This window comes from Limanda limanda, chromosome 9, assembly GCF_963576545.1.
Source record: "Limanda limanda chromosome 9, fLimLim1.1, whole genome shotgun sequence".
Taxonomy (NCBI): Eukaryota; Metazoa; Chordata; class Actinopteri; order Pleuronectiformes; family Pleuronectidae; genus Limanda; species Limanda limanda.
Genome location: NC_083644.1, coordinates 11,144,179 through 11,163,207, shown reverse-complemented (window position 1 = coordinate 11,163,207; position 19,029 = coordinate 11,144,179). Strand labels below are relative to the sequence as shown.

The window sequence follows — 19,029 nt, the reverse complement described above, 5'->3', positions numbered from 1 at the left end:
GCAGTGTGAAGGCCCGGTCACACGCGGGAATGTATCAGTGGCGAACCTTCACCTCACGTTCACTTCAACCTGTGCGAGCAAGGAGGTGGTTAAAGATTAGCCTCCTGTGGAGAAGCACATCCCAGCCTGGCTTCACGTGGAGCCGGTCAAATTTGTGTGACCGTGCCCTTTAGGTGGATGTATTCGGCCATGGAGCTGACTGCTTACTTTGCTCAAAATACGTCATGTATCATATAAAAGCATATAAAAAACGTTTCCCCCGAGAGTGTGACTTTAAATTCAATCAAGCGGCACCGAATAGCACACAGTACGTTATCAGTCCCTTAAATATACTGGATTGTTTTTATCAAGATCCAGGGAAACTCTCAATAATAATAATAACTAGGGATGAGCGAGTACAGCATTATCTGTATCTGTATCTGTTAACCATATGAATTATCCGTATCCGTACTCGGAGTGGGCGGGGCCTAACCCGGAAGTGGGTGTGATTTAACCCGGAAGTGGGCTGGTTCAACATAACTCTTTTCTAACATGATTTTTTTTTTTTTTTTTTTTTATTTATTTCCACACCAGGTGTGTGTGCGTGTGTGTGTGTGTGTGTGTGTGTGTGTGTGTGTGTGTGTGTGTGTGTGTGTGTGTGTGTGTGTGTGTGTGTGTGTGTGTGTGTGTGTGTGTGTGTGTGTGTGTGTGTGTGTGTGTGTGTGTGTGTGTGTGTGTGTGTGAGAGTGAGATGCGAGGGATGTTCACTGTCTCCCGGAGAAACAAACACTCTGTGTCCCCAGCACAGAAAGACGCGATCCACATTCGTTCACAAGTCACACAGACTGGCCTTGCTATTTTCACCTTACATTAACACTTAAAGTTTAGTGCAGTGTAATTGTTTGCCGTGATAATTAAATGCCAGTGTGATAATAAATGACAATTTCAAACCATACAAACTGTCATGTTGTACTGTATTTAATAGAGGTTTACTTTACTGTAAAGTAAGTGTAAATGTAAAGTGAAAACAACAAAACCAGTCACCATGACCCGTGAACAAATACAATTCACGTCTTTCCATACTAAAAACACAGAGCGTTCACTTCTCCGGGAGACAGTGAACGTCCCTCGCATCTGCAGCGCTCCTCTACTGAGCCAATGCAGGTCTCGTGAAAAATTTTCCAAAGACTCGTACCCGAAGACCCAATCGGGAAATGAACGAATCATTTCTGCTTCCTTGACTGAGCCTATGGAACAGTCCCGATGCGCAGTGAACCTGAGTGACTGAGAGACAGAGAGCTGTTCTGTGAGTGAGTGAGCAGAGCCGTGTGTGACGGGAGGAGCGCTGTGACGCTGTGTGAGGATTTTCATTCAGTCCGAGCACAGATAATGACTCCGATTACTTGTATAATAATCGTACTCGGCAAAAGTGCTTTATCCGTACCGGAAACTCGTTTCAGCCGAGTATCCGGCTCATCTCTTATAATAACATCTTGCAATATTTAAGAAAGTGAAAAATAGGGTTCTTCCTCTGCCAATATCAGATCATTTCACCAAGTTTCTTTTACAAAAGGCAAAATAATGAAAAGCCACATATCCCCACAGCCTTTGTTTCCCACGTGACCTTCGGACCATAGATATCATATATAAACACTAGATGTCTCGGCCGTGTTGCCGGCCAACAGAGTCGAACGTCACCACATAGCGGCCATCTTTCTGAGGGCGGCTCGCTCACCCATAACATTGTGTTTTTAAACTGTTTGGTTTGTTATAAACGTCAGAGATGTAGCTATGACACTGCGTACTTATGAATAATTATGTTATTTTTCTAAACAATTTAATAATGTATGCAGTGTCATAACTACATCTCTGACGTTTATAACAAACCAAACAGTTTAAAAATCGGTTGAAAATTGAGCAAGTTATGGTTATTTAAAGAGTACGCACCACTACAACACGATGTTATGGGTGAGCGAGCCGCCCTCAGCAAGATGGCCGCCATGTGGTGACGTTCGACTCCATTGGCCGAGACATCTAGCCTTATATAAGTCTATGCTTCGGACTGTATCTCAGGAGCTGCTCTTCCCTTTTACTCAACAGGAAATGGAGAAGTCGGGGGCCACCAACTTCTTGGTGTTGTTCCGTGACGCCGGCTGCCAGTTCCGCTCGCTCTACACCTACTGCCCCGAGTCGGAGGAGATGAACAAGCTGACAGGCGTCGGCCCGAAGAGCATCACGCGCAAAATGATCGACGGCCTCTACAAGTACAACTCGGACAGGAAGCAGTTCAGTCAGATACCGGCCAAGACCATGTCGGCCAGCGTGGACGCCGTGACAATTCACGGCCACCTCTGGCAAACCAAGAAGCCACCCACCCCGAAAAAAGTAGTGCCTGCCCTGTCCTAATGGAACATCGCCGTTCCCCCTTCTCATTTGGAACAAACACATTTCAATTTGCACTTCACTGTACATATCCATAAAGATTCAAACACCTGCAATGCCAGTTAGATGAATGCATACTTGTCTTGTTTTTTACGTTTGTCTGTTTTTCCTCTCATTGCATTCCTGTCCGTGTTTCTTCTCCTTTACTCTGGACTGATAACGATCAGACTCAAAGATAAAGAACAACTGGAATGTACGCCACTGTCGGAGAATGATGCTCTTCACTAGAGATTGTCCCTGTACGAGTGTGGTCCTCGTTTCCTGTGTGCCAAACGTCAAAAAAAGAGACATTATGAATGCCAGGACATTTTACTGAAGCACTGAATGTTATGAATTAATGTACAGATTGATTTTGCATTGAGTCGTGCATATTGCTGTTGATGTGTGGCCTTATGCTTGTTTTGTTTTTAGCGTGTGAGTGTAATGAGGTGGTTGTAAAGCATCGTATTTAAACGGAGGCTTTTTTTTGTATTTGGAAGAAAACGTCTTCATCTCAGAGGGCGAAACAGTTTGTATATTGAGGTACGTTAAACTACAAAGGGCCAAAAAGACATCAAATGCATACAGCTAGCGTTAGCCACGCGGTACACGTGTGTTCAGCTCAACAAAGCAAAGCGGTTTCAGCTTTTCCTCAACCCTGTTCTTTGAGAAAGTGATTTTTAAACCATCAGGAAGCTACTCTAGTTACTCGGTTTTATTCTAGACTGGTTCTCAACCTGTGGGTTTGGACACCTGCAAACTATCTGCGCTATGATACGCCTGTAAAATATTCTGTCATGTCTCTTTTCATTGTGAGGAGTTTCTTTTTTGTTGAGTAGTTGCAACCTCAAAGCTTGTTCCTAGAAGTACATAAAACTGTCTAACAGGGATAAATAATAAAAGTGTCAGCGCTAACACTCACAGCAGGGAACGTTGCCAAAAAAGGGTTGAGAACCAGTGTTGTAAATCACTTTGCTGCTGGTCAACAGCAGGTTTGTGAATAAATAAAAAGCTCAGTATTATTTCCTTCTTTTATATTTTATTTTGAAATGCTTCCTTCTGCTCCATGTAGGAACTTTGCAGTATTTTAAGATAGAGATTTTAAGGCACTCTGTAGAGCGCATACTTCCGCCAAGGCCCAACAGTCCCCTTGAATTCAATCAAGATGCATCAAAGTGTCCCATAAATATGCCTGAAAAAGAAAGAAAAACGGCCAATTTCGTAATGTCAAGAAAGTTAAAAAAAAAAAAGCCTGGATCTGCACTAAAATTTAATGGGTTCTTCATTGATGCATACCGCATCCTTCCATGAAGTTTCTTGGTAATCCGCACAGTAGTTTTTGTGTAATCTCATTCACAAAGCAACAAACTAAAAACATAACCTTGGCGCAGGTAATCACACTGGTTTCACTACCAGTATGACTTGATGACACAAAAGAAGTATTTCTCTTTATACCAGGATACAAACTTCAATTGTGCTTTAGTAGTATTAAATTCAAGATTGCCAAACTACTTATAATAATTATCTTATAATTATAATTATTAGGAATAATAATAAATAAAGGCATATTAATGTCAAGGCACTTCCGGACCACCAGGTAACAAAATGAAGTGAATGATACATTACTGAGTAGTGACAAATCTGTTTTCTGTGTTATTGAAAAAGCCAGTCATACATCAGTTAGTTACTAAGTCCAAATGGCCAAACTGTTACATTTTCAACACATCTGTTGTTATTACATGAATGTGTATTAGCAGCATCTGTTACTTATAAATTAACTGGAGGATTCATTTGACGTCATAATACAAAGCAGAGGAGGAGGTCCGCTCCTTCTTGTTGTGTAACGGGTACGAGACTCACCACAGATTATCTCTGGTGTTGGTATCATGATCCTTTTACCACTGAATGTCAAGATCAGCACCGTTCACAGGTTTGATTTCCAACTAATTAAATCTGCCATCATGGTGCTTTGCTTTGAACTATAAAGAGGGGGGTGGGGGGGTATTTATGACCAAATATGAACATATACATGTTTTTGAAAATGTAAAAAAAAAAATTTGACAGAGTTGAAAAAGTGTTTCTGTGTTTATTGGGATAATTTGTCCACAGAAAATCTCTGTCCACCTGCTTTTGGCTGTTTAAGGCCAAGAAAAGAAAAAGGATAATTTAAAGTGTAATGATTCTGTACAGTGTGTTCATGTTAGCTCATTCACTCTGATGACTTTGTTTCTGTCCGACGCTGCGACGTCAATCAACATATTGCTGAACATGTGGGATTTTTTCTCATTTACATTTAATAAATTTAAGCATGGCCTCAGCATTTATATGGTTCACCCATTATCTGTACTGGTTATTGCAGCGATACTGGAGTCAATCCCAGGAGAGGTCCCTGATCACAACCACACTCACATTAATACTTCTGAGTAATTTAGAGTAATCTGCATGTCTCTGGACTTTCGGAGAAAAAGTGCAGAAATATCCAGAGGAAGAACTCCACACAGAAAGGGTCTGGTTGGTGAGCAGGTTCAAACCCACAACCTTCTTGATGTGAGCTGACAGTGTTAACCATCACGCCGCTCCCATATTTGTGAGCAAGGGATTTACCAATGAAGAAAAATGACAAATGAAGGTAAAGTGAGTCAAAGTCAAAAACTCATAATCGTTATCGATTAATGATTTTGATTTTATTTAATAGATATTTAAATCATCAAAACAATTATGAAGAATTATTTAAAGTGAAGATACACTTTATATTAACTTATTGTACTGCATAACTTTTTGATATTTTATGATCAAAAATGAATTACAGTGAGTTTTTCTGGTCACAGCTGCTCGAACAGCAGGACTCAGTGTGGAAGTGACCAGATACAAACTCAAAAGGTGTTTAGTTTGTCCAGTCTGGGCTACTGTAGAGAGGACCCGCTCCTGATGTTAATATAAAGTATACAAAGGGCCCATTCTAGGGTTAAGAAACAAGAATTCGAACAATTAGGTGAAACACACTATTAAAAACATCAATCTTACATTTAAGACAAAAAAACAGCACTACAGCTAATACTGGCACAGCGTTAACTGTATTAACACAACTTCTACCTGTTAGCCAATCTGGAATGTTAAGCAAACGAGCTAACATGGTGATAAACAAATTGGCTTCAGCTAACAGCTCACAAATGGAGCTTCCTACCTAACAAACTTCAGCAGAGTCAACACAGACAAATTAACTTTTAGAAGGTGTGAAAGCGTGTTCGTTTATCCTTTAAGAGAAGACGAGCCGAACTCAGTTTTGTCAATCAAAGTATTTATTTAGGAAACAATGAACAGGTTACAGCAAAGCAATGGGCTTCCAGTACACTAGCTGTATCAGAGCGCCATGAACATCCGGCGCCTGTCTATTTTATAGAAGTAGATCTTCGTTATTCCTCCTCGGAAGCGCGCAGGCGCAATCCATCCTCCTGGCTTTTGAAATACGGAAGTAGACAGGGAGACACTCCCAATGACATTATAGTTGCTCGGCAACCTGTTTACTTCATGAAAGGCCTTGACTCAACAGATGCCATGACGGGCAAAACTGTTGTCCAGCGAAGCAAAGAATATTATGTTTTCTGCTATATCAAAACAAACCTGACTGTGTAAACATTTGCAACAACTGAACCCAAACAATGTCACAAAATTAAGTCAACAAAGTCGCTCTGTCCGACCTCCAGAACTTATCAGACCGCTGTGAGACTGACCAACAATGTAACGCGCACACATTTCCAGCTAGTTTCTAGATTGAACATTCTGAGAATCAAAAGGTTATTGCTAAATCATTTGTATGAAGGCCTAATATCTAACTAAAAATACTTCTATCTTTATTGTTAAGAATTCTGTCAGCAAAGACTATAGTTAAAAATTTGAAATCCTAACAAAGGACACCTTAACCCGAGAATAAATAAATAAACAAACCTCCAACTGAATCTTAACAGTTAGATGTATACATTATTATTATTATAGGTGGAGACCAACTTTATTTTCACCTATAAGGTCAAGTTGATCTCAACTTTTCTTTTAATAATTTTGAATCTGAGTAAGTCTTCCAGCACTGACTTTGTTGAACCACTCCATGATGTTAGTGGTTATGTTTCACTTCTTTATAAATGATACAATAATCATCGACCTGGTTGATCTTTGAGCTCGTACAGTGGGTGTGGCCTGCGGGCGTCATCGCCGCAACTGATTGGTGCTCGTCCGGATGCGTCCGCATGGCAACCGCGAGCTGTGTACAAGAGTCCGAGCGGAGACGAGCGTTCTTCTTCCTGAATCACCGACACAGATTCCTACAGAAGTCTGTCCTCTGTCCTCTGTCCTGCGTCCTCTGTCCGTCCCTCGGACCCGCGCACACGCACGCACCTGGACGCGCGCACTGCGGAGCGGCGTGCACGCGGCTCGTCGCAGACTGACAGGTGAGCCTCGAGTCCTCAGTCCTGCACGATGTCCAGGGGGGGGAGGGACTGACACTGATGCTTGCTGTTGTTGTGCATGTGTGTGAGTCCACTCCTGCACGTGTGTGTGTGTCTGTGTGTGTGTCTGTAGGTGTGTGCGTGTGTGTTACGTGCAGTCATGCTGTAAACAAGGTGTCGGCCGCAGACCTGCAGCAGTCACATCCAGGACAGTGTGTGTGTGTGTGTATGTGTCTCTGTGTGTATGTGTCTCTGTGTGTGTGTCTCTGTGCGTGTGTGTGTATGTGTGTGTGTGAGTGAGGACTACAAACAGGGCGGTGTCAGCTCTGCTTCCACCTGAAGACACCACTGCTTCCTCTCACTGCACTGACACAAACACACAGAGAGCATCATACATAATGAAGAGTTCCACTTTCACTGCAGCTGCCTGACTGGTGTTTAACCATTGATGGTCTGAGCCTGAAGCTTCTGCCTCCTCATGTGTTCACCATGCTGCCATAATAAGGTGCCACCATGTGCAGAAGTGTCATTCTGCACACACTGATTGTTTCTTACATCAAGGCTACATGGATCCCACTGCAGCTTGTAACCCAAACATATATAGTCATATAACATCATCTTTAAACTTAATATCACACTTGCATGCTACCGAAATACTCTAGTTGGGAGTTGAGAGGTTCTGAATGATACAAGGCTTATTATTGGAGGTAGAGTACGACTGATATGGTGTTTTGGGGGCAAATGTTTATATCAATGGAGATAAAACAATTCCAATACCGATATTATTTATACAAACATGTTGACAATGTTTCCTTAGATGTTGTCAATAATCAATCTAACCATGAACATATTACAAATTACTATAAATATAAAGAACATACTCCATCCAAATGTATATAAATTAAATTAAGAGAATTCAAATGTAAACATGAATGTTTCTGCATGACAAACATATGTGCAAGTATCATATCTTATAAAGTTACCTCTCTTCGGCTTTACCGTTGGGCTACACAAAAACAAGCTGTTTTGAGAAATGTAACATAAGAGTTACTGCAACAGAAGAGTTTAGACACTTTAAGTCCCTGAAGGAATATCCCAGTAACCTCTCCCTTCCTCTGGGCCGCAGCCGACTGTGAGCTGCCACCGCGGCAGGCCCGTTACCATGACGGCCGAGGAGACGATCAACATCAAGGAGGCCGAGGTGATCAAGCTGATGCTGGACTTCCTGAGCTCCAGGAAGCTGCACATCAGCATGCTGGCCCTGGAGAAGGAGAGCGGCGTCATCAACGGACTCTTCTCCGACGACATGCTCTTCCTCAGGTCTGACATGTGGCAGATCAGCCTAGAGACACAAGTATTAGTTAGGACTGTTTGCTTCATGAAGTTATTTTCTTGTGCATTTTGTACTAAATCCATATAGTTGTGACGTCTGTGGCCTTTTGACTCACTAGGTAGTAGCACTGTGATGAGGGAATAGATTTCAGATCCATCTTGAACTTTCCACTGTCAACAGGCAACTGATTCTGGACGGCCAGTGGGAGGAGGTGATGCAGTTCATTCAGCCTCTAGAAGGGATGGATAAGTTTGAGAAGAAAAGGTATGAGAAATAATATAGATTACATATTGTGTTGATTCACATCTGTATATATTCTAACTTTGCATCTGTAGTTTTTGTCCCTAGCTGTTACTGGTAGGTCTGGATTGTTTGATGTTTTAAATTCATAGTCAAGTAGAATTATACTTATACTATTATAAGTTTAATATACTATTAAACTTGTTTATATATATTTGTTTTATATCTGATAAAGTAGAGCAGTGATGAACGTTTCCTTTGTTGGCGACTGGGTGAGATTTGCCAGTGCAGTGGGAGACTGGTCATGAATTAGGTCAAGTCTCAGTGATGTACTGGGGTAAAAATACCGTATATGTGACAGCCTCAGTTACCCACTGGTCACCAAACATTGTCCCTAAAGTCGTCCCACTCAGTTGTCCTGTACCTCAAGAAAAAATGATTTAATTTCTCAACACTGAAATTTGTGTTTCCAGGTTCCGCTACATCATTCTGAAGCAGAAGTTTCTGGAAGCTCTGTGTGTAAATAACGCCCTGTCAGCTGTTGAAGAACCTCAAAATGTATGTATCGTGTCATTTGAAAACTAATGTGCCTGCTGGGGATTTGACACAACATGTACTAAAACACACGCTGAGAACCCAAATACACTGATACTGGCTTTTTAAAATAGAAGCTGGATTTCTCTCTGCTCCAGTGGAGCTGCTCAGTGGTCTGGAGAAGACGCCTCTGATTGAACTGGGATGATAAGATTACATGTGAATATTTGGAAAAACAGTGTAGATACAGATCATATAGCACGTACCGCATCTCACTTAATGCTCTGTGTGATCAGGTGGTTTAAGGACAGTCTCTCTAACTTCTGTCAAGCGTGTTCTTTTATCCTTAATATATGAGAAGAGTCTGGTCTAATTAAAGTGTTTATTAAGAAACAATGAAAAGTTGAACAAACATAGCTATGGACAATTATCACAGCCTAGGCTAAATCAGTTAGCACTAGGAAGTTAACAAAATGCCCCGGACAGAAGGGGTTTGATATAATTATAACAGTAGATTTAATGTGATTGGTTATAAAATATTGGAGGGGTGTCACCGCAAATCAATTTGGATCACCCTTATTGGTCCAGCCGAAGTCCCACGCCTCTTGTCACCGAATCCAGGAAGTGAAATAGAAGCAGCTCTCCGTCATGTCTACTCTGCCGGTTGCCAGACAACTCTACCTACCCTGATAGTTCGATGTTGTGTTCCATAACCTAGCCTTGAGTAGAAAATATCATGCTCCTGCCATCTTGACTGCACCAAATGAAACATAACAAACTCTCTCTAGACTCTCCTATCAAGACAGCTGTGAGACTAACCCTCGTTGTGACGCACACACATTTCTAATTTGTAGATTAAACATTAGGAAGGAAAAGGTTATCATTAAATCATTTGTACAAAGGATAATATCTAGCTAAAACTACTTTTATCTTCATTGTTAAGAATTCAGTCAGACACAGAGAGAAACTAAAATTGGAAATCCTAACACTTCTCTGATGTATTCTACATTATAAAAATGTTTTTTTTTTTAATACAGGTCATGTATATTGTCCTATAGGAAGCAGATACTGCAAAAAATGGGTTTTTCTAATGAGGAATAATTTTCTGATCAATATAAACTTGAGAATTTCGCTGTACATCTTTTGTTTGCAGCCACATCTTGAAAAAAATCGTGTTTTTGTTCATCTTGACCTTTGACCTAACAGCTAAAAAAGTGAATCACCTGTAGATAAACTTCTGAATAGTGTTCCCACTAAGTTTAGTGAAAATTCATCAATGCATTGTTATGCAAGTTATTTTGTTCAATCACACACAGACAGCAACGAAAACAAGATCTTGCTTGCGTGGTTCCACCAGCACACGGGCTGATAGCTTCTAAAAACAAGACAATCATGTAGCATGGACACTCTCAGCTGTTATGCCTCATTGTTTTACAAAAACAAACCAGTGGGATCCTAGAAAAACAGGATTCAGATCAAACTGTATCACAGCCACATTCTGTCACAGCCTCTGTGTTCTTACCTCCAGCAGATGGAGTTCACCATGCAGGAGGCCGTCAAGTGCCTCAACAGTCTGGAGGAGTTCTGCCCGTCCAAGGACGACTACAGCAAGCTGTGTCTTCTCCTCACCCTGCCCCGCCTCACGCACCACGCCGAGTTCAGGGACTGGAACCCGAGCACGGCGCGTGTCCACTGCTTCGAGGAGGCCTGCGTCATGGTCGCCGAGTTCATCCCCGCGGACAGGAAGCTGAGCGAGGCCGGCTTCAGGGCGAGCGGCAACCGCCTCTTCCAGCTGCTCATGAAAGGGATCCTGTACGAGTGCTGTGTGGAGTTCTGTCAGGTAATGTCAATCAATCAATCAATCAATCAATCAGTCAAATTTTATTTGTATAGCCCATATTCACAAATCACAATTCGTCTCATAGGGCTTTAACATGGTGTGACATCCTCTGTCCTTAACCCTCAACAAGAGTAAGGACAAAACTACTAAAAACCCTTTTAACAGGTAAAAATAGGTAGAAACCTCAGAGAGCCACATGTGAGGATCCCTCTCCCAGGACGGACAGAAGTGCAATAGATGTCAAGTGTAAGAAAACATCATCAAGATTAAAGTTTTTTAGCAGTATTGATGAGGGTAAACATTTTGAAGGATAACTTCAATACGGTCTGTCAAGCAGTCCTGCTGCAATCATAGTCTATGGTCAGCAGCCAGCAGGATCATGATCCACCATCCGGTCACAGGCCACTTTAGTCCACAGTCATTGTCCACTGCCGCTTATTAGGATCCATCATGGTCTGCCGCCTCGGTCCACCGCCATCCGATGCCAATGCGACAAAGGATCCGCCATTCCCTCTACGATCAGCCCGCACGATATAGAATCCGCCATACTGGATCCAGCATTGCGACCTCTGATGCGCGATCCACAAATCGTAATCCATGGTACGGCCACAGAGGCCCTGGATCTGCGGGAGATAAAGCAAAGGGATTCCGGGGAAGGGGGATAGGGATGGAGAAGAGGAAGGAGAAGCTGGAAAGAGAAGCTCCGTGTGTCATAAAGTCCCTCTGCTTCTTAGCGTCATCAGGGTTTTTTGCCCTAATGTGACCCCTGGACGAGGACCAGCAAACTCCACTGGATGTCGATGTAGCAGTGAAAGGTTCATGACATAACACAACCTACAGTCCGACTTTCTGCCACAAAACCTCATTAGGGGGATATTGGTTTTCCTGCCAAACTCTAATTTCCTCTCCGGTCTCATTTAAAGGTTTACAGGAAAAGCAGGTGTCAACACTAAATCTCAACAGTTCCAGTGTCGGGTCAATGATCTTAACAAGGCTGTTCCTGTTTACCAGAGCAAGGCGACTGGTGAGGAAATCACCGAGGGCGAGGTGCTGCTCGGCGTGGATCTGCTCTGCGGGAACGGCTGCGATGAGCTGGACCTGTCGCTGCTGTCCTGGCTGCAGAACGTCTCCCCGGGCGACTTCTCCTGCGCCTTCCAGCAGAAGACCCTCAAGATCCACGTGGACCGGCTGATGAAGCCCAGCAAGGCGGGCCACGCCGACCTCCTGACCCCGCTGATCAACCGCCTGTCTCCCTGTCCCGCCTCGCCCTTCCGCCAGAGGCCCCATTCGGCCGACACCTACATGTCCAGATCGCTCAACCCAGCCCTGGACGGCCTGTCCCACGGTTTGGCGGCGCAGGACAAGAGGAGCATGGAGGCGAACATGAAGTCTGCTCTGAGCCAGAGCCTTGTGGAGAATAACGTGCATCAGCAGGATGATTCACCTGAGAGGTAAGCAGGAGGCAACGTGCTGTATCACTGTACGTCTGTGTCCATCAAGCTTTGCTTCTCTCTCCAGCAGCTGTTTTCCTAAGCTCCCTTGCCTTTGCATGTGCATCTGCAACCTCACACATCAAACCCAGTGGTGGATCTCATTGTATAGCTCAATCTGCAGCTCTGTTAATCCTATTAGCTGTTCTTTAACACAGACATATTGCCTCGTCTGTCATCTCCCGCAGTGAATGCCACAAAGCATACGAAGGCGGCAGCTGCAGTGTAATCGAAAGCCCTCTAGTAATGACTCTTCAAGTTATTATCTTTCTAAAAATACAAGTATTCTTGTTAGTGCTATTGCAGACAATAAGGCGGGTTGGTGCAGAAATCCTGGAACAAGCTCAGCATCTGGAACAAAATTTTAAGACGGATGTTTGTTGTTACTCATGGATGGAGGATAGAATTTATTTTTATCTTATATATTATGATCTCCATCGCTGCACATCCTGTTTTCATGCTCTTTACTTCTTCTCAGTTTCTCAGCCACAGAAAATAAATTCCTGCCTTAGTATATTTATCAATAAACCTTTTTGTGTTCTATTACCTGCAAACAGGGCAGAACCAGCATTAATAAAATCAGTTACCAGAGCATTCAATGAAATAACTCTTCTCACTGGCTCCACCTGCAGGAGGGAACTAGTGCATACAACACATTTGAAATAGTGCTACAGTTTAAGTTCAATAGTTTGACAAACTTAACAGGAATTTGATTAATGGTTTGTTTAGCCATTATTTTTTTACATAAAAGCAATAAATGAAACAAGTTTGAATGTAAAAATGTTATTGAACTGCTGTTGCTCTGACAATTAAACTTAGTTTAGTCGTTTGCTGACAAGTGAAAATATTACAGATCTTTCTTTACTTTTGCTACATGCAGTATAATCCTGTAGTTTAACATTCATGAATTTTTCTGCATTGTGTTGTCTTAATTTCTCTTCACTTTAATTCAAATTAATTTCAGAAATAAAAAATAATTGTGAATTATCATAGGAAACAACCACAGAGGCCGGAGGGTCCCAACACCACACGCACACCTCTGACTCCTGGGAAAGATGGAGAGCCGCCCTGCAGCACAGAAACAAATGAGGTGATAACAATTACAGACAATCAGCCATTGTGTTTGTTACCTCCGCTAAGGAGGTTGTGTTATGGTTTGTTTTTAGAATTATGCAAAAGCAACTCAACCGATTTCCATGTTATTATATGGGAAGGGTGGGACATGACCCGAGGGTGAACCCATTAAATGTTGGAGTTGTTTGAGGAATTTTCTTTCACTTTTCTAAATATTGTGAGATTGGAGGCTTTTAAACATTTTCGCTGATTTCCCAGAGAATAATATATTTATCTTGTTGAAACCAATATGGTAGGTTAAGGGCAGTGTGTGAAATCTGGAGCTTGTAGATTTCAATGAGATAGCTTAAGGCCTGTTGGGCCTTGGTGGAGGTATGCTCTCCTCTGAGTGTAATTCTAGTTGTATTTAATACTTTCTTACTTCCTTACGGACCCCAAACCATCGGTGATATGTCGGAGTGTGTTGTCTCACCTTCCGTTGCTCAGGCTGAACTACTTTCATGACTTGTTGTCATGTCTGGTCACTTGAGTCAAAGTCACACAGACATTTTCAGTCTGTCGTAATTAATCCAGATTTAAGATATTTGGAAAAGTTACCCCCTGATCTGCCTCCAAATCTCCACACCTCATAAATCCTTCCCCCGAATCTCGACCACACGTGTTCAGGGGACGCTCTCGCTTCCGCTGACCCTGTCCTGGCGGAAGGGGGGGGGGGGGGAGTGGAGGTCATGGACGCTGAAGGCACATCATCTGATTTGATGTGCGGGCGAGATGGCCCACTGCCTCCATCATCGCTCATCTTTATGCATCCCGGGTTCCATCTAGTGGAGAAAAGTAGCTGGAGATTGGTGTGTGTGTGTGTGTGTGTGTGAGAGAGAGAGAGAGTGTGTGAGAAAAGTGTTGAGAGAGAATATACTGTAGACCCTTTGGATGTGATGAGGTCCTTGAAAACTTTTTATGGGATGGATGATGGAGGACAAGGCCCTGGGAGTTGAAGAGCTGTCAGCTGCGTCTCTAGGGAGAGAGTTAGTCTAATATAATTTGTGTGTGTGTGTGTGTGTGTGTGTGTGTGTGTGTGTGTGTGTGTGTGTGTGTGTGTGTGTGTGTGTGTGTGTGTGTGTGTGTGTGTGTGTGTGTGTGTGTGTGTGTGTGTGTGTGTGTGTGTGTGTGTGTGTGGTGGCAGCATTGAGCAGCTTTGAATCAGAGAACACTGAGAAGCAATAATAAATATGCATTCAGACTACAGGGCAAGTTGAGGTCAAATAAATCCTGTCAGAGTTTGGCTCTACATACCGTTGTCTTGCTGTGTTGGCTAACTGGGTGCGTGTATGTGTGTGTGTGTTTCCAGGGTTGTGACTCCGAGGAGCACATCCAGGAGTTTTACAGGCAGCACCTCCGTGTACAGCAACATCTGGAGCAGAAGCAGCAGCAGAGGCAGCTGTATCAGCAGATGCTGCTGGAGGGGGGGGTGAAGCCGCAGGACCGAGCCCAGCACAACCTCACCGAGACCTTCCTGAGCAGGTGAGCACGTCACAGTAAAAGATTCAGCCTAGTCGGATTAGTGAATTTAAACTTCCTTGTGGTCTCATCTCCAGATCCATACAGAAATTGGAGGAGATGAACGCGGGGATTGACCACAAAGGAGATGAGGTGATGACACATCTCGGCCAGCAGTGGAACGGACTGACGGGAAGCGATGGCGCCTCCTGTCCCAGGACCGCCAACGCCCGGCACACGCCAGAGACGGGTCTGCCGAGGGACAAGCCCGGGGGGGTGAGCAGCAGCACCCTGATGAGGACCGGGAGCCAAGGCTTGCCCTCCCTCAGCGAGTCTCCAGTTCCGACCAGTCAAAGGTCAGAGCCTGTCCAATGTGTGGTTATCAGCCATTACAAGAAGTGATCACATTTAATTCTGATCATTTAGTTTCTCCTTGTGTTACTCTGCAGCTCTATATGTATCTTAAAGCAACACTATGTATGAGCAACAGCGCCCTCTGCAGCCCCAGGTGGTAATGTAGTCTATTGGGCTACGTGTCAGGGTGAAAAAATGATTTCCATATAGAGAAAAACTAAGAAAAACTAAGTCCATCAATAGCTGTGTCATTTTTATCACCTCAAACTCTCTTGACATCTTTATCGGTGGCTTCTATGTGTGTGTCACCGCTTTTTTCACCAGGAAATGTTTGTTTAAATTTGTTTCTCTTTTTTTTCCGGTTTTGCATCTGCCCTGTGTTAGAAGCAAAGATGTTGGTTAACTAATAATCTGTTTTTCACATTATGTGGATGAACTTGTCCTGAACGGCAGCGCTGAGAGGATCCGAGCTCCTTGTCCCACGTCGCAAGAAGATCCCGGCAGCTCTGCAACACGTAACACACAAGAGGTGCGTTCAACTCTTCTGCTTAAATAGTAATAATGTTTCTCACGGTTCCACATTAGCTCAGTGTAGTGAATCTGTCTTTAAATATTTGTATGTTTAAATGTGTTTAAAGCAATGACAGGAAGGTAAAGGTCAGGTAAATAACATCTGTGATGACAGATAATGAATTTCCTACAGATTTTCACTTTTTTTCTGATTTTCCTGGACAGGTGGGGAAGTCCAAAGCTCAGTTTGTGAAAGTGAACCAGCTGGAGGACACACAGGCAGTCCGCGCCGTGGCCTTCCACCCCTCGGGGGCGCTCTACGCTGTCGGCTCCAACTCAAAAACCCTGCGAGTCTGTGCCTACCCAGAAAGCCTGGCCACCAGGTAGGAGCCTCACACAGGCACGTTCCTACAGCAAAGATCAGTCTAGAAAGTCTTTTGCACGCTCTGTCTACATATTCTTACACTCATAGTATATTATATTATCTATTGTATAGTCAAATACTTATATTTATACCTCTACTATATATCCTATCATATTATATCATACTCTCTGTATATTCTTGTATATACACATATTTATACATGTGTACATGTTATTATTATATTTACTATTATTATTTTATATACTGTTGCTGCCATTATTACTATATACTGCTTTTATATTGGTATAATTACTATCATATATAAATATATATTATGTTATATTATATACTATATATACTGTACTATTTTTATATACTGTCTAACAATAACATTACCATCATATCATCAGTACTATTACCATCATCTTGCCACTGCACCTTATCTACCTATTTATCTTGTGTTTCTGTTTTTATTCTTTCTACCTCAATATTTTTTATATTATTCTATTGTATTGTATTTTATTGTATTCAAATATACCGGCTGCTATGACGACTTAATTTCCCTTCGGGGATGAATAAAGTAATCTATCTATCTATCTATTTAGTGGATCACCTACCCTGACTGTAGGTGATCAGTCCCTTGTATTTTCTTGTCTCGATTGTCAGTCCTGGTGCCGTCAAGCAGCCGGTTGTGCGCTTCCGGAGGAACAAACACCACAAAGGCTCCATCTACTGTGTGGCCTGGAGCCACTGTGGACAGCTGCTGGCCACCGGCTCCAACGACAAATACGTCAAAGTCCTGCCTTTCAATGCCGACACCTGCAACGCCACAGGTAACGATGACTGAAATGTAGCCCTGCAAACACGAGGTTCATCTGAATAGTTCAAACTTCCATCTGTGTGTGTGTGTGTGTGTGTGTGTCTCTTTGGTTCAGGCCCGGACCTGGAGTTCAGCATGCACGACGGCACGGTCCGGGACCTGGCCTTCATGGAGGGCCCCGAGAGCGGAGGATCCATTCTGCTGAGCGCCGGAGCCGGAGACTGTAACATCTACACCACCGACTGCCAGAGAGGACAAGGCCTTCATGCTCTGAGTGGACACACGGGTGTGTAGAAGAAACAGATGTCAATCGATACATGAACGTTCATTTTTTAAATTCTTAGAAACAATAAATCAGTGACATTATAATAAACTAATAAAAACACAGACCTACATGATGAATGTAAGACTTCTCCATGTTGTCCAACAGGTCACATTCTGACCTTGTACACGTGGGGGGGGTGGATGATCGCCTCCGGCTCCCAGGACAAGACGGTGCGTTTCTGGGACCTGCGGGTTCCCAGTTGTGTCCGGGTGCTGGGAACCACGCTGCACGGCTCAGGTGGGTCGTGAGTCATCCTTCATCCGGCTGCAGAGCTAGTTTAAATTTAGTTTATTGTCCCTAAATTTAAGAAACAAATTAGAATATAAACATTCAGGGAGCAGAGACTTTTACCAGAGATTTGCAATCCTATAATTTTTTGTCTTTTTTTCCATTAGCAAAAGCAAAGTTTAAAAAAAATGCATTCGAAATTGAAAATACTCTTTGTGACATAAGATAAATACTTTGTTTGGAGCAGAATAGTTCACAAGTAGAAATCAGTACATTATATATTACTGTATATTATTGTTATATATTAGTGTTTTATTTGATTTAGAGCCTGATAGATATGGATCTTTTAGGATTGAAGCTGACACTGAAACATTTTGGATATGGATTTATCAGTCGATTCAATTTTTGTATCGATCTATGTGATGTAATTTTCAAATCCTCATGACAAAGAAATATAATTTAGGTCTGAATTTCTACAGTTTAACCACAAAATACAAATACAGCCAAACACACAGAATTTGAATAATAAACATTAATGTTTTTAAAGATAAATGTGCTTCTTTTCTGCTCTGTTTATTCTGTGAAATAAAAGTTTTCATATCGTAAAACAAACACTAATATCATGATATCTGTGAAAGGCTCACATCAACAGATATAATTCGCCATTTTTTTATGACTGGATCCAAAGTTTGAAACGTATCTTCAATGAGAGAAACGTTATTCATCAGCGCTCTGTGTCACTCAGGGAGCGCCGTGGCCTCAGTGGCGGTGGATCCCAGCGGCCGCCTGCTGGCCACTGGTCAGGAGGACAGCACCTGCATGCTGTACGACATCCGAGGAGGTCGCATCGTGCAGACGTACCGACCGCACGGCAGCGACATCCGCTCGGTGCGCTTCTCCCCCGGAGCCCACCATCTCCTGACCGGCTCCTACGACAACAAAATCATCATCAGTGACTTGCAAGGTAGAAACACATGCCTGTAGACAAGGGGTCAAATGATCTTCTTTAAATTTCTGGTTCTATCAAGGTGATCGATTCATGTTTCAAGAATTTCACATTTTGACGTACAAATATACAGTAAATGCATTTGATTCAAATTAAGCCAACACTTTTTCACCTTCTCTGACCTCAGGTGACCTGACAAAGCCCCTCCCTCAGACAGTGGGGGGGGAGCACAGTGACAAGGTGATCCAGTGTCGGTGGCATCCCAACGATCGGACCTTCATCTCCTCGTCTGCAGATCGATCCGTCGTCCTCTGGGCTCCGGGCTCCTGAGGGCCACAGAGACACATTGGGGAGCAGGAGGAGGAGGAGGAGGAGGAGCAGGAGGAGGAGCAGCAGGAGGAGGAAGAGGAGGAGGAGCAGGAGGAGGACCAGCGTTCAGCCCCGTGTGGGATCACTCACTGCTGCACGGGGTGTTTGTCTGTGTCTGTGCACGTACACATGCAAACACATTGTGAGCATCAATCCGTGTATGTTGCACAGTTTAAAGGTGTGTGTATGTGTGTGTGTACATTGCGTGACTGAAATCACTTAGAAAAGTGTGTATGTGCACGTGCGTGTGTGTTTTCACATTGTGA

At 43.1% G+C, this 19,029-nt stretch overlaps 1 protein-coding gene and 1 pseudogene across 1 annotated transcript in view; both read left to right on the top strand.

Moving 5' to 3' along the window:
- The window catches only part of camsap2a (calmodulin regulated spectrin-associated protein family, member 2a), a 45,404-nt gene extending 42,905 nt beyond the window's left edge, over positions 1-2,499 (top strand). The window contains exon 19 of the mRNA XM_061078409.1: positions 2,080-2,499. Within this exon, the coding sequence (XP_060934392.1) occupies positions 2,080-2,385 (306 nt within the window). The 3' untranslated portion in view covers positions 2,386-2,499. The remainder of the gene's footprint in view (positions 1-2,079) is intronic.
- A 5,502-nt stretch (positions 2,500-8,001) lies between these two features.
- Positions 8,002-18,724, top strand: LOC133011009 (WD repeat-containing protein 47-like; annotated as a pseudogene).
- Positions 18,725-19,029: the final 305 nt, after the last annotated feature.